At 42.3% G+C, this 18,356-nt stretch overlaps 2 protein-coding genes across 3 annotated transcripts in view; both read right to left on the bottom strand.

Annotated features, from left to right (window-relative positions):
• The window catches only part of NKAIN4 (sodium/potassium transporting ATPase interacting 4), a gene marked incomplete at its 3' end in the record, with an annotated part of 564,211 nt that overhangs the window by 421,126 nt on the left and 124,729 nt on the right, over positions 1-18,356 (bottom strand). The window lies entirely within an intron of this gene.
• Positions 808-17,886, bottom strand: YTHDF1 (YTH N6-methyladenosine RNA binding protein F1). 2 transcript variants are annotated; one of them, XM_081867748.1, is made up of 5 exons: positions 17,845-17,886; positions 14,977-15,061; positions 12,618-12,697; positions 5,812-7,335; positions 808-2,471 (listed from the first exon to the last, which is right to left on the bottom strand). In XM_081867748.1, the coding sequence occupies exons 1-5, from the start codon at positions 17,869-17,871 to the stop codon at positions 2,445-2,447; spliced, it is 1,743 nt and encodes a 580-aa protein (XP_081723874.1). In that variant the 5' UTR covers positions 17,872-17,886; the 3' UTR covers positions 808-2,444. The 2 variants fall into 2 exon arrangements, with proteins under 2 accessions (XP_081723874.1, XP_081723875.1); XM_081867749.1 differs by having other exon boundaries at positions 14,977-15,001.

The raw sequence follows: 18,356 nt of genomic DNA, 5'->3' as shown, positions 1-18,356 counted from the left end.
AGTCAGGGGATGGGAAAGAATTGCTGGAGCTTCTCTCTTCTCCCATTCTGCTGGAGTCCACACACACACACCCCGCCCACCCCATTAAAGACAGAAGGAAGTTTCAACAAATTATAGAAAGTTTAAAAGAAGTTAAAGAAGGCTCCTCTCAAACTATATGAACAATAACCCTAGCTGCAACGCTGGAGGAAAGAGGTGATGTAAACGATTTAATGTAATTTAAGTAGGCTTTATGATTTTTCTAAGTAAGTGCAGGCTTTGTGGCTGCAGGCCTCTTTTGGTCTCAAAGCCATACAGAGTTTGAAAGCAGGCAACACATTGCATCACGATTATTTTCCCAGGACCGTAACACTCTTTTGGACTGAATCCAACTAAGTCATCTTAGTACAGACTAATCAAAATCAATAGATAGGATAAACTTACACCCACTGATTTCAGTGAGTTGACACTGAGTATTATTAGTTGGATCCAGCCCACTTTCCACATATGCACTCATATTCAACAAGTGGCAGCATAATGAAACAGAGGATGACTGTTCCTTGCTCCAGGTAAGCAGCACCAACAACACGAGAAGAAGACCAATCTCGCTCACATTAACTGCCACTTCCTCCTTGGAGGCACCACTTGTGATCCATCAAAGTGGGCTTTGATCCATCAATAAGGCCATGTCAGCAGCTATCAAGCCCTCAAGGCGATCTCTATGGCAAGGCTCCACCATGTTTCCCTCCCCACAGCGTTTGACCAGCAGAGGGCAAACAAGCCAGTGCTTCCAAGTGCTAAGGGGGAAGAAATGAGATGACATCACACTTGCGAAGTAGGTATTATTTATTAAGGCTTGTATTCTCCTAGAGGAAAAAAGTTAATCTGATGCTGTCCCATTACTCCTTACATCGGAAGCAACAGTCCAGAGACAAAGCTATATGTTCTAAATACAAGTCTAAATGATACAGCTTAAACTTTCATTTAAATTGGAGGTCCTCTTGAGTAAGTAGATTTCAGAAGATATTTGCTTTCTAATATAAGTAAAAGATCCTCTACAATAAACACGTGCAGGTTCGGTGTGCTAGAGCAACAGGCATGAGCATCAAGAATTCATGCTTAATTTTGAAACTCCGGTTGGTGGCCATTTCTTCAATAGCTTCCTCATTCCACAAAAACATGACAGCAAATTCCGTTTCTTAAAACAGTTGTTTTTACTCATCCAACAGAAAAAAAAATAAGACACATACACACAGTTTTAAACATCTGAAGCATAATCCATCATATGAGTCTGTACTAAGATTCTATATTAAAGCTCACCATTATTGGTATAAAATTTTAAATGACATTTTAGAGAAGGTGGGTGAAGAACAAAAACAGGGGACAGATTAAAAATGATTTAATGGGTATTAGAAAGCTGAAAAAAGCCTTTAAAAGCCACATTGCCCCCAAGCCCCTGCAATGCTGAAAACATTTAAACCATTAAAAAACTACAACACAAAAAAAATATGGCAGAGAAAATTTCATCTTTTTGTTGCAGGATATGATATAGCAGGTGCACACAAAATTCATCAGATATGAATGAAAGGCTGTTTTTAGATTGCATGAGGAAGAACCCAAGGGGAAAATTTCTCATGCAAACTTCACTGAAAAGGACTGAAAATTTTGCAAGTGCAAAATTGCATTTGTACAATTTTCATCTATGCAGCCCATGCAAGATGTGATACTTGTGAATTGTTCCCTTTTCATTTTCTACAAGACAGAAAAGTGCTTTCAGGATTATTATTTTTTAAAAAACCAATCAACAAAACAGATAAAAAGTGAATTATACAAAGAGATCTGAACTTGCTGCATTGTCAATGCTTTTGACTTGGATGTTATTTCGCCAAATAAATGACAAAAAAGTAAAACACACACAAGGTTGGTTTTTTTTGTATGCTTGCCATGAAGGAGCAAGACAATTTTGGAGACTGTTGAAACAAGAGGATCTGCAGTACATAAATATAAAATTATAGTGAATTTTCAGATTAGAAACATAATTTGTGTTGAAGGTAAAAAGTCTTTGGGAAATACTAATATTTATCAGAAACTTCAATTATAGATTAACTTCTTTAACCATTAAAAAAACCCCAGCAAAACACCTTTATTTGTGGATTCTACAGCATTTTACATAGAAAAGGTACAAATTAATGCATATTCACTAGGGCAAAAAAAACAAAAACAAAACCAAAAAAACAAAAACCAAACACACACTACAATGTACTTAAAAGATGCAACAATTTAATTTCCCCTGCACAAAAAGATATTGGAGCTGAAAGTTTTACAGTCTCCTGATGCCAGAATACAGCATCAGAGCAAATTTTTAAAAAGATTCAATTTTTCATAATCAAATTTAATATCAGTTCTAGTATATATATATATATATTTATATATATATTTATAGCAAACCATATATATGTTTATTCTTATTGTTTATTTCGATTCTGACGTTCCTGTAAAGAAAAAAACATCGTATTAGAACACTTATTTGTACCTGTACCTTAGATGCACTGCCATGACCACAGATTTATAGTATTGGGACATAGAATTCTCTCCGTATTTCAGGAGTTTTGTTCCATGTGCACAACGAACAAGGATGCAACAAAATTCCCTCATTAAGGGGACACAACTTGGGTTCTACTGTTATACAACAGACATTTTTAAAAACTTACTATGATCAATGGTCAGCATCCGTCTCTCTTGGGAGACGATGAAGGAGCGTGCCTTGGTAAGATCTCAATCTGTTCTAATAAACGAGCCTTTGGGTATGAACTCAAGCGTTCAGTGTGGCAGCACCTGAACTTTGGAACTCCCTTGCCTATGGAGATTAAGCAGGACCTTCCACTGTACTCTTTGCGGCGCCAGCTAAAAAATAGTAAGCAGTGAACTAAGCAAACAAATAAAGCCAAACGCGGGTGGTTGTGTGCCCATCAGCCTCAAGGCAAAACTGGGCCACCCAAAAACAAGACAATGGCTTCTATATTTTCAGCAGACTTCCCAGTACGGAGGAAAATGTTTGCTTGCAAATTAAAACAGAAAATACCTTGCAAAGAACTTCACAATAGACCCTGGCCTGTACCTTTTTCACTAGCTTGCTAGTGTGTGGTAGAAAAAGAAAAGCCCACCTCTCCTGGCAGCTACCTCACCTTTTATGTTGGGCACAGCCCAGTAGTGACCAGTGGCACAGCTTCTCTGTCTTTCCAGAAGTGTATGCCACTTCTGGTTACCCAGACACTGAGGGGTGAGGGAGTAGGGAGTGCAGTGCGAGCAAAATGGTGGACCCAATCTTGTGCTCTTGCTGCTGAGCCAGCACCACACTTGGCTGCTGCCTCTCCAACTCCGTTTTGGGAACTGGCAGTAATGCACATCTTTGGGAAGCTAGGCAAGGAATGCCGCCCTTCCCACGCTGCTACTGGCACAGAGCCAGCCCCCTAATTTGTCGACATGAAACTCCATGCACTTTCCAAGAAGCCTGCAGCTTGGAGCTACTGAGCTTAACCACAAGTCCCAGTTTAGAAGATACATATAAAACAGACATCGGCTTGGCATGGTCCTGCCAAGCCAAGGGGTGGTTTAGCATGTCATGTGAATGCAAATCTGACACCCTCTTTTATGATTTTGCAACTGCTTTTTTAAGCTGGTCTGGGACCAATATGCTTTGGCTGCTCTGTTCATTTTACTGTTGTTTTTATCACTTTTAAATCTTTGTCAGCCACTCTTCAGAGTCCTTTGGCTGAAAAGCAAGAGAAGAACTATTGCAAAGACTCACAAGCACACAGAAGGGGACTTGTGACTTGTGTTTCTTCGACCACAGTCTACCCCACATGACACTGGGACCATGCAAGTTCCTAGGCTTTCTGAAAGAGGCTCACTGGATCCCAGCCTGCTACTGTTCTTTAGAAGGAAACTACGGCAGCCTTACTGATCACCTAAACAGGCCTGCTCTCCGAGTTTGAAGGCACACTTTTATGTAATGAAGAAACAACTCCAAAACTATGGCCCGAAGTAGTATTTTAAACTTGACAGTAGCTTGTTGTTTTGGGAACAGGAGTTGCTGCTCAGAAAAACAACAACAAAGGCTGCAAGAAACAGTGACCTTGCTCACACCAATTACTTTCTGGAAAGTGGCCTAAGAATTTTGTTTTTGCATTATCAGTCACTAGAATTTTTTAATACAAGCATTAGGCCAAGTCTACAATGCTGGAATTTGTTCTGTATGTTATTCTGATATACTTAAGTGGCATAAAAAATTCCACTGCTGTATTTTCTAAAGCACTACTCATAAAACCAGATCCCACACTTCCTTAGGGAAACAGTACTTTATTCCCTACTCCCCAGGGAATTGTAAAATGGAGGCATTTTAGGTAAGTCAACGGTAACTCATTCAGCCTTACTTTTTCCCTAGGAAGCATTACATATACAACACATTCCCAGGTTTATCAGCAATTTATGGACAAGAAGCTCTCTTTTAAAAAATGGATAAACCTGGAACCTGAAGCAACCAGCAGCTGAGACAGCCTCCTCATCAGGTAGGAGCAAGTGCAAGTGGAGAAGCTGAAAGGAGCACATCTGACTTGAGACGCCAACTTGCTGCCTATACTTGGTAGAGATGTACAAGGAGCATTCTCCAGACTGAAGCTGAGGGCACTATCCCCAATGCCTGAATCATGTGCCCTTTTGCCCAGTCTGATGGAAGTTCTAGATCCTTGGCCTAGTTGTCCCTCCAGTTCTCCTACATTCTTGGCCCCTTTAAATCCATGTTGATTACTGCTATTATGCTTATCTTCTTTCTATTAGTAGTAGTATACTGCCCTATATCCATAGATCCCAGGGCTGTTCACAACAAAAAAGTACAATAAATTCCCAATGAACTGCATTTTGCAATTTTTGAGGGCAATTATTTCAACAGATTTTAATTTTCTGCCTTGTATTATTGTTGTACTGTGCACGTAAAGTGGAAGGAGGGGTTACACCAGTAAAGAACCATTTACTTCAAAGTTAAAGCTCATTTACTGTTCAACCCCCCTTTCCTGGGCCTTCCCTCGTGGAGTTCAGTTGAAAAAAAATCGCTCAGTAAATTTTGCAAGTTACTTAACGGCTGCCTTCTCAGTCTTACATATGACCTGTAATGTTTTATTAGAAGGGTACAAATTCAATTGCAATGGGTATCAAAATATTTGGTGCAGCTGATGAGTACTAACAATGACACCAATTTTATTGAATACAGGTCAAGATCCAGCTGTGCTTGTTCCACTCACACAGGGAGGCTTTTAAGCTTCCTCAAATGGGACCTCCAATATTGTGGGGTGGGGGAAGACCTTCCCCAGAATGACATTTCATAAGGAACAAGAGATTGTCTTCAGAATGCATTCCTGTCCCTGCCCACAAGCAGACGTAGCAAGTGGTAGTGGATGGGTTTGGATTCCACCCATACTACTTCTAAGATGAAAGCCAAATCTGACATCTTAGACCAGTGGTGGCCAAACCTGGCCCTCCAGCTGTTTTGGGACTACAATTTCCATCATCCCTGACCACTGGTCCTGTTAGCTAGGGACGATGGGATTTGTAGTTCCAAAACAGCTGGTGGGCCAAATTTGGCCACCACTGTCTTAGACCAACTAGCAGAGATTACTACGTATGGATGCTGTGGATCTCTGGAATACCCACAAGACGTGAAACATAGGCATTTGCTTTTTAAAACAAATCAGAAGCCCCTTTCAAGCCTTTAGGTCTCTCTCCCCCTGCCCTCCTATATTTCCACAAGTTCAGTAAAACATTCTAGAGCCAGTTTACCTTCCGCACCACCTCTTCCTCCTCCTGGCGCTTTTCGTAATGGGAAAAGTCATCGAAGATAGAAGTTGTGTGCTTGTACGTAGCAATAATTTTAAGCACTTGTTTTGCTTTTTCTAAGGGCACCTCCTGAGTGTCACGGGAGTTTGTAACTGGTTTGTTGTCATTGTTCTCCAGTCGGATGTGTCGGAGTTGGTTGTTGGGCACATCTTTCACAAAGAGCCACTTGACATCAAACTTCCCCTTCCATTTGTCCTGAGACCAGACACCAGCACTGGTGCCGTAATCTACTGGCGACCTCATTTCCGCCACTCCACAGAAATGTCCACTGCCGTTGACACTGAATAATAAGTAGACTGGACCCTTACTATTCATAGAGCGGAAAGCACTGTCCAAACGCTTGTTGCCATGTTCTGTGCTACACCAAATGGAATATTTAATGGAACGATGAATATCGTCCTCAGAATAGCTCTTTATTATGAACACGCGTCCATTTTTAAGGTTCCATTCGAAATCCTTAGGGTTATAACTGTGAGCAGCTTTCAGTTTTTCAAGGACAGGGTGGGATTCGCTGCCTGGGATGGAGTTTGCTGGGGTATTGCCAGGCGAGTTGTTCTCATTACCAGTTCCTCCACTTTGGCCAAAAGCTGCATTTCTGTTACGAGGCGCCACCCACCGGTTTTGAGATGGCGGCGGCTGAGGGTTCTGGTATGGCAGCTGGGCCAGTGGAGGTGGCTGGGCAGGAATAGGCTGAATGATTTGTGGCTGTGGGACTGATTGAGGGGAAGGGATCTGCTGAGGAGTTGGAACTTTGGCCACAGGCCCCTTATTATCCCAGGTACCAATGTCCATGTTATGTTTAATAGGTGGCGGAGGTAAAGCCCCTCCTATCACAGGACCACTTTTTGCTTTCATCTTGGGCTGAGGCTTTGCGGGTTTGCTAGCAATTGCAGCCCAAGAGGTTGGCTTAGATACCGGCAAGTTTATACTTGATCCCCCATTGCCAGACAAAGGGCCTGTCATCCCAGCACTGTTGACCACAGAACCTACTGTTTTCACGGCAGAAGCTGTGACGTCCCCACCAATCTTCAGTCCAACCATTCCCTGCTCGATGCTGTTCATTCCAGGAGCTTTGTTTAGAGTATCATTATGAAATCCTGTCTGCCCGTCCACCATAGTACCACCGAGGGAACTGGGCGGGTAGCTGTAGCTGCTTCCGTAAGCTGAGTTCTGAGTCTGCTGCCCTTGGGATCCACTTGTTCCCCATGCTGAGAAAGGTGGGTTTTCAGGGAAAAAATTGAATCTGTGCGGGTAAATGTTGTTCCCCAGTCCACCAGGCTGTCCAAAAACAGCATCATGCATGAAATGATGATCACCATTACTGAGCTGTCCATAGGGAGTGAGGTATGGAATAGGAGGGTCTCCTCCAGTTGACCATGGTGCTTCACTGAGAGAGTAGGGATAGCTAATAGAATGCGGGTAATAACTGGACAGGTAGGGATCTGTCATTGATGGATAACTGTTATTCTGTTAAAGACAAGAAAAGTAATTTCAGATTCAGATATTTACAGTGTTATTCAAACCAGAAGAGATGCTTCAGAAAAGTACAAATCTTATGTGCTGCTGTAACTGAAAGAGCTATCAAATGCCCTCAATGTTTAGAAGTGTCCCCTTTCTTAACAACTGCTTCAGCCTCTCAGATGAAAACAGGTTTAGTATTAGTTCACAAGCTTTACAACGAACAGTTTCATGGGTGAATCTTGGAGACATGGAGAGGTTTTTGTTTTCCCGGGCAGCCCCACTATCATTTTATTATACGCAGAAAACTGTTTTTCATCTGCTTTCGTAATTCTGTTACTGTATTTTACTTGCTTGTAAATCACTTTGAGACTTTAGAAACACAAAACTTTTTGAAAAACAAAATTAATAAACCTAAACCATAAGCCTTGTCTTCTCTGCTTCATTGGGCATGTTAAGCCAACTAGTGAGTTGTGACTAAAGTACTTTCATAAGATGCCAATGTTACAATATTACAATATTATTAAATGGGTTACTTATGCCTAACGACTTATATGAATGCTCTCAAATGCAGTATTTCAGCACATGAAGTTAGTTGGTAAAATCGAAGTGTATGAAAAATGTGATACTGTGCAAGCAATCACAAACATTCCTAGAGAGAAAATATAATATAAATGCAAGTTCTAATAACATTTCCACCCCCAATTATTGCAAATGCACAACTCTCGTATTTGACTCTCCTCGTTCACTCTGTTTCAACTACCTGCTAGAACATGTCACTTCTGCCTCCCTGAAAAGTCCTGGCACTTTGCAATCTTCTCTGTTGCTCTTTGGCCCATGGCTCTGGTTATTTTGCACACTCATTAATCTCACTAGCATTTCTCACTCAGATTACCGGTAATTCAGTTTGTCTGTTCAGAATTGTTCTCATCATTCTTCATCTTGCCAGCTATTTCAATCACATTTTACAACTCACTGGTTCTACTTCACATCTCTCAATCTTATTGTCCTTTTACTCTACTGGCCGGCTACAGTGAATGTCGTCACTGGATCTAGCAAGGGAGTTCTTCAGTTCATTTTAATTTATTTATTTTTAACATCTTTATGCGCCCCCTTGCCCAGATTATCCGGAGCTTTGGGCTGGGCTGTCACCAATATGCTGATGACACTCAGCTCTATCTGCTGATGGATAGCCACACCGACTCAGCCCCAAACGCACTGACCAATGCTTGGAAGCTGTGGCGGGATTGTTTCGTGGGAGCCGATTGAAACTAAATCCTTCGAAGACAGAGGTCCTATGGCTGCGTCGGGATGGCATGGGGATGAGGGACCAACTCCCTTCTCTTGCGGGGGCCCAATTAGTGCCATTGCCTTCCGTTAAGAGTTTGGGTGTAATCCTTGACGCCTCCCTTTCCATGGAGGCACAGGTTACAGCAACAGCCAAGGCAACATTTTTCCACCTTCGCCTCATCAAGCAGTTGGTCCCTTCCCTTTCCTGACCTGACCTGGCCAGAGTGATCCATGCGATGGTCACCTCCAGGCTTGACTACTGTAATTCGCTCAACGCGGGGCTGCCCTTGAAGCTGTCCCAGAAACTCCAGCGGGTGCAGAATGCTGCAGCGAGGCTCCTCACGGGATCTCTGCCATGGGAGCATATTCACCCAGTGCTTTTCAAGCTGCACTGGCTCCCGGTGAAGTACAGGGTCAGATTTAAGGTGCTGCTTTTGACCTTTAAAGCCCTTCACGGCCTAGAACCATCGTACCTACGAGACCGCCTCTCCCAGTATGCCCCACGGAGAGCCTCAAGGTCCATAAATAGCAACACCCTAGTGGTCCCGGGCCCTAAGGAAGTTAGATTAGCTTCAACCAGAGCCAGGGCCTTTTCAACTCTGGCTCCGGCCTGGTGGAACGCTCTGCCTCATGAGACCAGGGCCCTGCAGGATCTGATTTCTTTCCGCAGGGCCTGTAAGACAGAGTTGCTCCGCCTGGCCTTTGGCTTGGAGCCAATTTGATTCCCTCCCTCTCTTTCTTTTTTCTTTTCCTTCTCCTCCTGTGATGAGGCATTTTAATGAGGGATTTTAATATTTTAATGTTTCAATATTTTAATGTTGTATTTTAATTTTGTTTTAAGTTGTAATCATTTAACTTGTTTTTATTATTGCTTGTTAGCCGCGCTGAGCCCGGCCTTGGCTGGGGAGGGCGGGGTATAAATAAAAATTATTATTATTATTATTATTATTATTATTATTATTATTATATCCACCCTTCCACCCAAAGGAGCCCAGGAAGACAAATTTGTTCTCAAGGCAGGGATGGGGAAGCTGTGTCTCTTTGGATATTGTTGCCATCAGTCCCAACCACCATGGCCAGCAGCCAGGGATTATGGAGTTTTAGTCAAAGAACAGGTGGTGGGACATAACTCGCCATTCCAGTCCTAAGGTATTATGTCTCCTTACCTACATTGCCCAGTTTCCTGTTACGTTCCCTTTCCTCACAGCCCTGACTAATCACCTTCTTTCAAAATATAGAACCAAAAAGCCAAAACTTAATCAATTTAACTCTCTACACACAGTTGACAAAACAAATACATTTTCAACAGGCAAAAAAGTATCAGGATTGTAGGCACCTCTCTGATTTCAACAGGAGCAGTGTTCCATATTACTGGTGCGTCTATGCTAAAATAGACACATTTTATTCAGTGCCACTGGATACAACAAATGCAAAAGGTAAGCATTAATAATTCATAGGAAGAAACAGTGATTCCTACCTAACAGGTGATGCTTTTACACTTTGACACCCTAACTTTGCACTACATCTAACCGTGGAGACTTTTGCTATTTTACAAGACCACACACCATTCAAGCTAAAAGGAGCCGTAATTCCAAGTGACCTAGCATACCTTCAACCTCAGGTATTTTTGATATCCTAACCTTTTTAGCACAACTTTGTGACCTGACGCTATCTCATAACTCCAAGTCTAACATTTCCATGTGCAGCCGTAGCGGAATAAAGCCGTTTTACTCATCTTTGGTAAATTTCCTCACGACAAGTTGTACCTTGGTTTCGAACGCCTTGGTACTCGGATGCTTTGGCTCCCGAATGCCACAAACCCAGAAGTGACATTTCATACACTCTTAACTTTAGACCCGGTTTAGACCACACGGGTGGTGCTGTGGTCTAAACCGCAAAGCCTAGGGCTTGCCGATCAGAAGGTCAGTGGTTTGAATCCCCGCCACGGGGTGAACTCCCGTTGCTCGGTCCCTGCTCCTGCCAACCTAGCAGTTCAAAAGCACGTCAAAGTGCAAGTAGATAAATAGGTATCGCTTTGGCGGGAAGGTAAACAGCGCTTCCGTGTGCTGCTCTGGATCGCCAGAAGCAGCTTTGTCATGGTGGCCACATGACCCGGAAGCTGTACACTGGCTCCCTCGGTCAGTAAAGTGAGATGAGCACCGCAACCCCAGAGTTGTCCACGACTGGACCTAACAGTCAGGGGTCCCTTTACCTTCTGCTGAAAAAGTGGCCAGAGTCTCATCAGCAGGCATTGCCTCATCAAGCTTTGCTGAAAATTCATGTACAATTACATGGAAGGACTGTGTCACAGTAAAGGACCATGCAAATAGCTACCTACTCATAGTGGACTTCTTCCAAACTACTCTTACCCAAAAAAAATGATGGATCAGTTCAGATTATTCAATCAAATTACTCAAGCACTGTCAATGTTGATACACATGCCTACACTGGAACCTATTTTCTGAGTTGAAAATATTCCACTTGTTAAAATATTCCACTGATAAAAATATTCTGCCTTTGGGTGGTCTGTTAAAATTTGAGCATGTCATTTGTTCAAGGTAATACCTATACATTTTTAAACTCAGACTTTAAAACTCTTTAATACAAATATGATATTTTTATTAAAAATGAATTTCTACAGGCCATCAAGAATATGCACCATATAAGTTCCAGTACTTCTTTTCAGCAATTAGTTACCATGAGTTACCATCCTTAAAAAGCAGAGCAGTAAGGTAACCTAGTTCATTACCCTGTAATAAAGCATGATTCTCCATATCTAACTATTTCCGGGAGAACTCTATATCGCATAAGTTATAGCATTGTAGTTAACAGAAAGGAGCAAACCATGATATGCCCAAACTACTTAAAAGATAAGGAACAAATTCAGCTGACAAGCGAAGTGTGTCAAGCATCACTTTACTGGGGAAGATAAAATTTTCCAAAGTCACTACCACGACTGAGAAGGAAAAAAGTGTATAGAATCCTATACAAACTAGTTATTTAATTAAGATGATGGGCAACTGCTCAGCAGCAGTGCCATACAAGTAACATTATTATTATTTGGCCTTTCTTAGTTGCTTTATACAGAAAGAAGCACGTCAAGACAACTTTACAACAAAATAAAACTCTCATCATGAAAAAGAAACCCCCAAACAACTTGCCTATTTCAAGTGTTGGGCTAGCATGATGTGTTGAACATAGGCAGCTGGGCTGAAGTGTGTACCAACTAAGTTAAATATCAGTTCAACTATTTTCACAGGGTGGCCTTTGGGGAGCCAGTACCTCTTATACAGATTTAACTCACAGGGCTATCATGACAGTTAAATACTTTTATACTTCCATTATAATCATTCATCGATGCAACTGAGGATCAAACTACACATGATGGAAAATGGTTGAACCCTTTACCTCCAATTCAAACTACACCCCTGAAGCTGCCATTATCCCCAGAGGGAAAACTCTGCATCAAATAGCAGCTTTGGGGATAACTTAAGCTGAAGGATCAATGAGGGGGTAAAAGGGTCAGAACACCTTCCCAATAGCCCCCAAATTCATTTATGGTGCTGCTGTAGCAGCTGTAGTCTAAACCACTGAGCCTCTTGGGCTTGCCAATCGTAAGTTTGGCAGTTTGAATGCGTTCAACAGTGTGAGCTCCCATTGCTCTGTCCCACCTCCTGCCAATCTAGCAGTTTGAAAGCATACCAGTGTGAGTAGATAAATAGGTACCACTGCAGTGGGAAGGTAAACGGCATTTGCATGCACTCTGGCTTCTGTCACAGTGTTCTGTGTGCCAGAAGCAGTTTAGTCATGCTGGCCACATGACCCGGAAAAAGCTGTCTGCAGACAAACACCAGCTCCCTCGGCCTGAAAAAGTTTGGCTCTCTCTACCATATATTACAATGATTTCCTTAAAAAAAAAATACACAACTTTCTGATTATCTTCACTCTCGCCCTTTTTTGAAAAAAAGAAACAAATAATATTTTCAGCAGTGCTAACTAACCTGATTTGACTGTCCAGAAAGGTAAGGCTCAAAATCGTTGTCGTGAACTGTATCTTTCTGATGAAGAGAACCATTTTGCACTGAAACAAAAGAGCTGAAGTTATAGCCGTGTACATTCTTGAAGTTTCAGTAAGAACCATTTCCTAAAGCACAGTGACAGCATATGTAAACAAAGCAGTTTTTATCCTATGGCACTGTAAATTCAGAGAAGGCAGAGGGGTCAGATTTCAACAAGATGGAAAAAACTTTCACAGGAACGCTAAATGCCATTGTTGCCTATAAGACTAGTTTGAATGACATTTACTGAGCAGCTTGCAAGCAGGTTTTTCAACAACCTGCAACACAGCTTTGGCAGGAACAGGAGTAACATTCATACAAAGTGCTAACATACTCTTCGCCTGAGAATGAAGACTAGAGAAGTTTAGCAAGCAAGAGCAGAAATCTGAGAGGCCTCCAAGTCAGCATGGCATGCCAGGAAGAGGTCAATAAAATGCTAGCTGAATGGTCTTTAAAGTTCAAGTCCATCCTTTATGTAGAATGGAGACTCTATACTTTCTCATAACAATCTGGATTATTATAGGTATTGCTCTTTATTAGTGTATAATAACTAGCAAAAATATTTGTTTTTTTAAGTCAGCTTTTCAGACTGCAGTCTAAGGAACCCTGGGATTCTTGCTTATCACAGGTTCCTCACTGAGAAGACCTTCAATACAGACAAGTATCCCTGAAAGACAGATTGACAGTTATTATAATTTCCATTGTAATGTGCATCTTCAGGGGAGTGCTAGGCATGGTCTTAGGTGCACTCAGTTGACACAGGGATACACTGAAGCCCAACAAGTCTGGCCAGTACTTCATGTCTGCTGCGGGAAGCCTACAGCAATCTTCCGTATCCAGAACTGTTCACAGTGTGCAGGTATTTGATGGCAGACCAGATGATATGAAACGAACTCCAAGAAGATAGGAGGTTTCAAAGTCACTAACTAGTTAACACATGCATTTAAGTTACCAGAAGAGTTTTATAAGTAAAACATAATAAATGTTCAAATACCACCTTAGATAGATATCAAAAAGATAACTTTTAGAGGGGAAACCTCTCCTCTTTTATGTACACAAAATCAGAATCTTCCTTAAGCTATGCAAAAATAAATAAATTAAGCCTTTATGAAACTACAAACCCCCATACTGGAAACAAATATGATAGCTTAGGGCAATTATGAGTTTTAAACGGCTTAGTGTAACAAAATAAGGGAAAGCATTTATACTTAATTGTTAGGGAGGGATTAACCACAGTGCGAACAATTAAAACGCTGTAGAAGGGCACTTCAAGAACACTAGACAGAAGATGCCAAAGCCAAGGACTACTGAAATCTATGGGCTCTAGCATGCCTAACTCTGTTCTGGGTTGTACTCAGGGATCCAGCAAAAAACAGGAAACTGACGGCATAGCATGGCATAGCAAATGATATGGTGAAGTTTTCCACCTTGTCTACCATGCTTACTTTTTAAAGCTGTTTTTAAACCTTTTTAAACCCCTCTTAATTTTGTTGAAAACATATAGGCTTAAATAACTTCCCACCAGATTTAAAATTCCAAATACTAAACTAGTATGAAGAAAAGATCTGGAAGATGATGCTAAACGATTCCATAATTGCTTGTGGAAACAAGAACGACTCATCTGAACATGCAAATTATACTTTTGATTTTGATGTATTGTGGTCCGCCTTTAAATTTCGGAATTGGGTGGACTATAAATCTAAATAAAATAGGTAACAGCATAATCCAAATGTGATGGTGACTATTTGCTCTCCTACATTCAGCTGTGTCAAATGTTGCTATTTTATACATAATCTCTGCATCTTGCAGTCAAGAGGAGTTTGAACTTTGGGATGAGTGCTCCAAAAATAGTTTCAGTGGAAAAAAGAGCAGTGATGTGTCAACTCCCATGACCTATAATCCCATAACTACCAATAATACTCTGGTGACAGAAGAGGAAGTGGCCTAACTGCAATACAAAATTAATACATTCTTGGAAAATTTACCTATTTTATCTTTTCTTTTATACAAATGAAAACAATGCTGGTGCAAAAATAAATAGGTATGCATCGTTTTTAAACGAAAACTTAGACAAATGTCTGCACAGAAACAATGGTGTGAAAACATACAAATAGTTTAACACATTGATCCTAATCAAACATCCTGAGTAAATGCCACTGAAATTCAATAAGACTTACTTCTACACAGGATCCTGTTGCATTTTAATAAGATCTGTTTCAACAGTGAAAGCCAAGTTTCATCCAGTATATTTAGTCTAGATCTACTTTATGAACCATCTATTTTAAATTAAAAATTTCCTTACCTTTATTATCTTGTCCTTTCGGTCTCTGTGATGCCATAAGCACATGTTCAGATAAAGAGAGATAGAGCAGATAATATGTCACTTCCTGAGCCACAATAAAGCAAAATATCATTCCAATTTAGATATATATAGTAATCCATGATATATAAAGAATATATAACATTGTAACCTACACTGACAGACAGGGCAAAACCATGTAAAGTCCTACAGTTCCCAACTACAGCCCTTTCTTTCTGATCTTAGGTTTCTGCATCTGTTACCAGTTTAGTCAGTCAGTATATACAGTGAACCATCTCAAAGTATTTGTTAGTTCCAGCTAAAAATGGTCAAGGGTACTGCATGAACAGTATTCAATGACTCCCAAGAAATTAGTACAAAATGAACACTCAGTAGTAGAGAACGATGACAGTCAAGTATTGAGCATGATATTTTTTAAGAGAGGAAGAGGAGACTCCTGTTGCATTCAGGTCCTACATTTAGGATTTCCAGAGGCATATGGTAGGCCAATGTGAGAACAGGATGCTGGACTATGTGGGACATTATCCTGATCCAGAAGGCTCTTTGATGTTTTTAGAAACCCCTCGCCACCTCATGAGACAAGGCTGGGGACTGCAAGGCAGACACACACTGGAAAAGAACTACAACTCAAGAGCAAAGGCAGAAACAAAGAGAAACAGATAAGGGAAACAGCACCTAGCTTTAGCATGTGTATGAAATGCCAAGGGAGGAATTGCTAGGGAGAGATAACCAAGAAAAGAGCAGTTGACTTCTTTGGGACCTTCAGGAATACCTAAAAACCTGCAGGGGGACAGAGTAGCTGCAACAGTTTACACAGGGGGCACTGTGGGCACACATCATACAAGGGCCTTCCCTGGTACCTACAGGGTCCCACTCTACTGCTAAAATTAGACTTCAAAGAAACATCCTATTGCATTCAATAGAAAAGTTTGCTGTGTGTGTTTTGCACTCATGATAGTTTCTGTGATTTGCAGATATGCCATTGGGCCCAAAAAGGTTGATAACCAAAGATGTGGGAAATGTTGGCTGTTAAGAAAGACATATGAAGAGGAACACTAAAGTTTTGGGCATCCCAAGCACAAAGAGAAAGGTGGAAGGGAAGGTAGCCACATTTCCAAATTTAAGAAATAAGTAAAGCAAAAAAACAAAGTTAAGTCTTGTAGAAACCAGAGAAACACCCCCCCCTTCAGAAACAAATCAAGAAGTAGCACATCAAAGAATGACATATACACAGGGTAAGAAAGCAAGAAATAGGTGGGAAATAAAATTGAACACCATAATAATAATAATAATAATAATAAATTTTATTTATATCCCGCCCTCCCCAGCCGAAGCCGGGCTCAGGGCGGCTAACAACACTAAAACAGTACAACATTATAAAACATTATAAAAATGGATTAAAATGAATTAAAATCAAAATTGATGGCAACCATAAACTAAAGTTTTGTAAAGAGTGCCAAAGGGCACTTACAGTAATAATCAGAAAGGCTATCTAGGTACCTTATCGAATTTATTATGGCATGAGCTTTTGCAGGCAAAGCTGATGAAGTAAATTAGTTAGTCTTTCAAGATGCCACAAGTCTCTTTGCAGTTTTTACTGCAACAGACATAGTTACACCTCTGGAAAATACATAGCCTTGATACAGTTTTGTGGCTATGACTGTGAGGCTGCTTGTATCAGTCATGGTATCACAAGGTAGCCTTAAGCAAGCCACTACTTCTTAGCCACAGACTGAGACACAAATATATACTATTTACCTACTTTACAGTACTATTGTTAAGAATTACTGAGATAATAGAAGACCATTTGAAAATCCTACAGAATTGTCATGTATGAATAAAGGGAGAAGCAGTTCCCCAAAAATCCAAGACAGCAAAGAGAAAAAGTTCCTCCAGGAGAAGGATGTGGAGCATGTATCTCAAAGGAGGAAAGATCCAGAAAGTGGAAGGGGGGCTGAAGATAATACAGGCCCTACACTTGAATAGGTAGCTTGTGGCCTTCCAGATGCTGTTGGGACTCCAATTCTCCTTATTCCTGACCTTGCTAGCTGGGGCAATGGAAACTGTAGTCCAGCAACATCTGGAAGACCATGTTTCCCATCACTACCCTACACTGTACAGCGGGGAAGAGATGTGAAGCGTTTGGTACATGAAGTGCAACCCAAGGCATGTGTGCATGTACATCTTTCAGAATAATACTTCATGAATCTGATGACATGGACCATAGTCCATGCAAGCTTACGCCACAATACATTTATTAGCCTTTAAGTCGCAAGACTTTATTGCAACATCCAATTATCTTTCCTCAAAAAGGACCCATACAATGACTGCAGATGTCCAGTTCACACATTGCACAAATGCAAACCCTGGTTTGGCACCAAGTACTCAACAAAATCACGGCCAATTGCAGCTCCTGGTAGAGGCACATATGTGTTTATCTCACCCTCACATTCAGCGTGCACTTAATGTACACAACCTTCGGATGCACAACGCTTGTAACAGCCCCTGCGAGGGCCTAGTAGTGCGTGTGACACAGCCAAACTCTTACGAGACCGAACAAAGGCCCGGAGGAGGGGGAAAGGAAGAGGCGGAAGAAATAAAAGAAAAACCTCATCCCTCCCGCCCCTCCAAAAAATAAATAAAGGACAGGGCTGGTTTTGCATAAAACGGGAAAGGGAAACAAGGGCGAGTGTGGATAAGGCAGGCTGGGTGGGTTGCATAGGCCCAGAAAGGAGAATTAAAGGGAGCTCGAGGTTTAAATTGCAAACAGAAGGAAATGCTGGGAGGGGAGAAAGGGGGCGAGCGCTGCCCGTTCTTCCCTCTCCCCACGCCCACCCTTGATCCGCTTACCTGGGGGTCAACGCTGGTGGCAGACATCTCTCATGCGCGCCCTGAAGTGGTGGTGGCAGCGAGGGGAGGGGGGGAGGGGAGGGAGGAGGAGGAAGAAGGAGGGGGGGCGAGGCCAGGCGCGGGTGAGGAGGGCAGGGGAGTAGGAGGGTAGGGGTGGGTGTCCAGAGACCCAGGCAGAGAGAAAGGGAGATGGCTGGAATGTGGGTGGGCGGGCGCGCTCCCCCCTCCCGCTTCTCCCAGGCGTGGTGGGGTGGGGGGGTCCAAGGAGGGAGAGTGGTGGGGGCGGGGGCACGCTGCGCACGCGCGTGGCGGGGAAGGCGAAGAGGGGTGTGTATGTGTGGTGAGGGGGGGGGGAGTCTGAGGTCAAGGGAAGGAGGGGAGGGGGGGAAGGAGGGCTGCCGCCGCCCCCCCCCGCCCTCGTGCGTGCGCGCGCGCGCGCCCTCGCCGGCCCGTCCGTGCGCGCGCCCGTCCCTCCTCCCCGCTCCCCTCACATCGCGGGCCTCCTCCTCCTC

The sequence above is a fragment of the Podarcis erhardii genome (assembly GCF_964252035.2).
Source record: "Podarcis erhardii genome assembly, chromosome: 6".
NCBI lineage: Eukaryota > Metazoa > Chordata > Lepidosauria > Squamata > Lacertidae > Podarcis > Podarcis erhardii.
This window is presented reverse-complemented; position numbering and strand designations above follow the sequence as displayed.

Coding starts and splice junctions, on each gene's coding strand:
- YTHDF1 (XM_081867748.1), bottom strand. CDS start 17,871: ATGTCTGCCACCAGCGTTGACCCCCAG. Junction 12,698..14,976: donor GAAAGGACAAGATAATAAAG/GTAAGGAAATTT, acceptor CTTTTGTTTCAG/TGCAAAATGGTTCTCTTCAT. Junction 7,336..12,617: donor TTTCTGGACAGTCAAATCAG/GTTAGTTAGCAC, acceptor TGTCTTTAACAG/AATAACAGTTATCCATCAAT.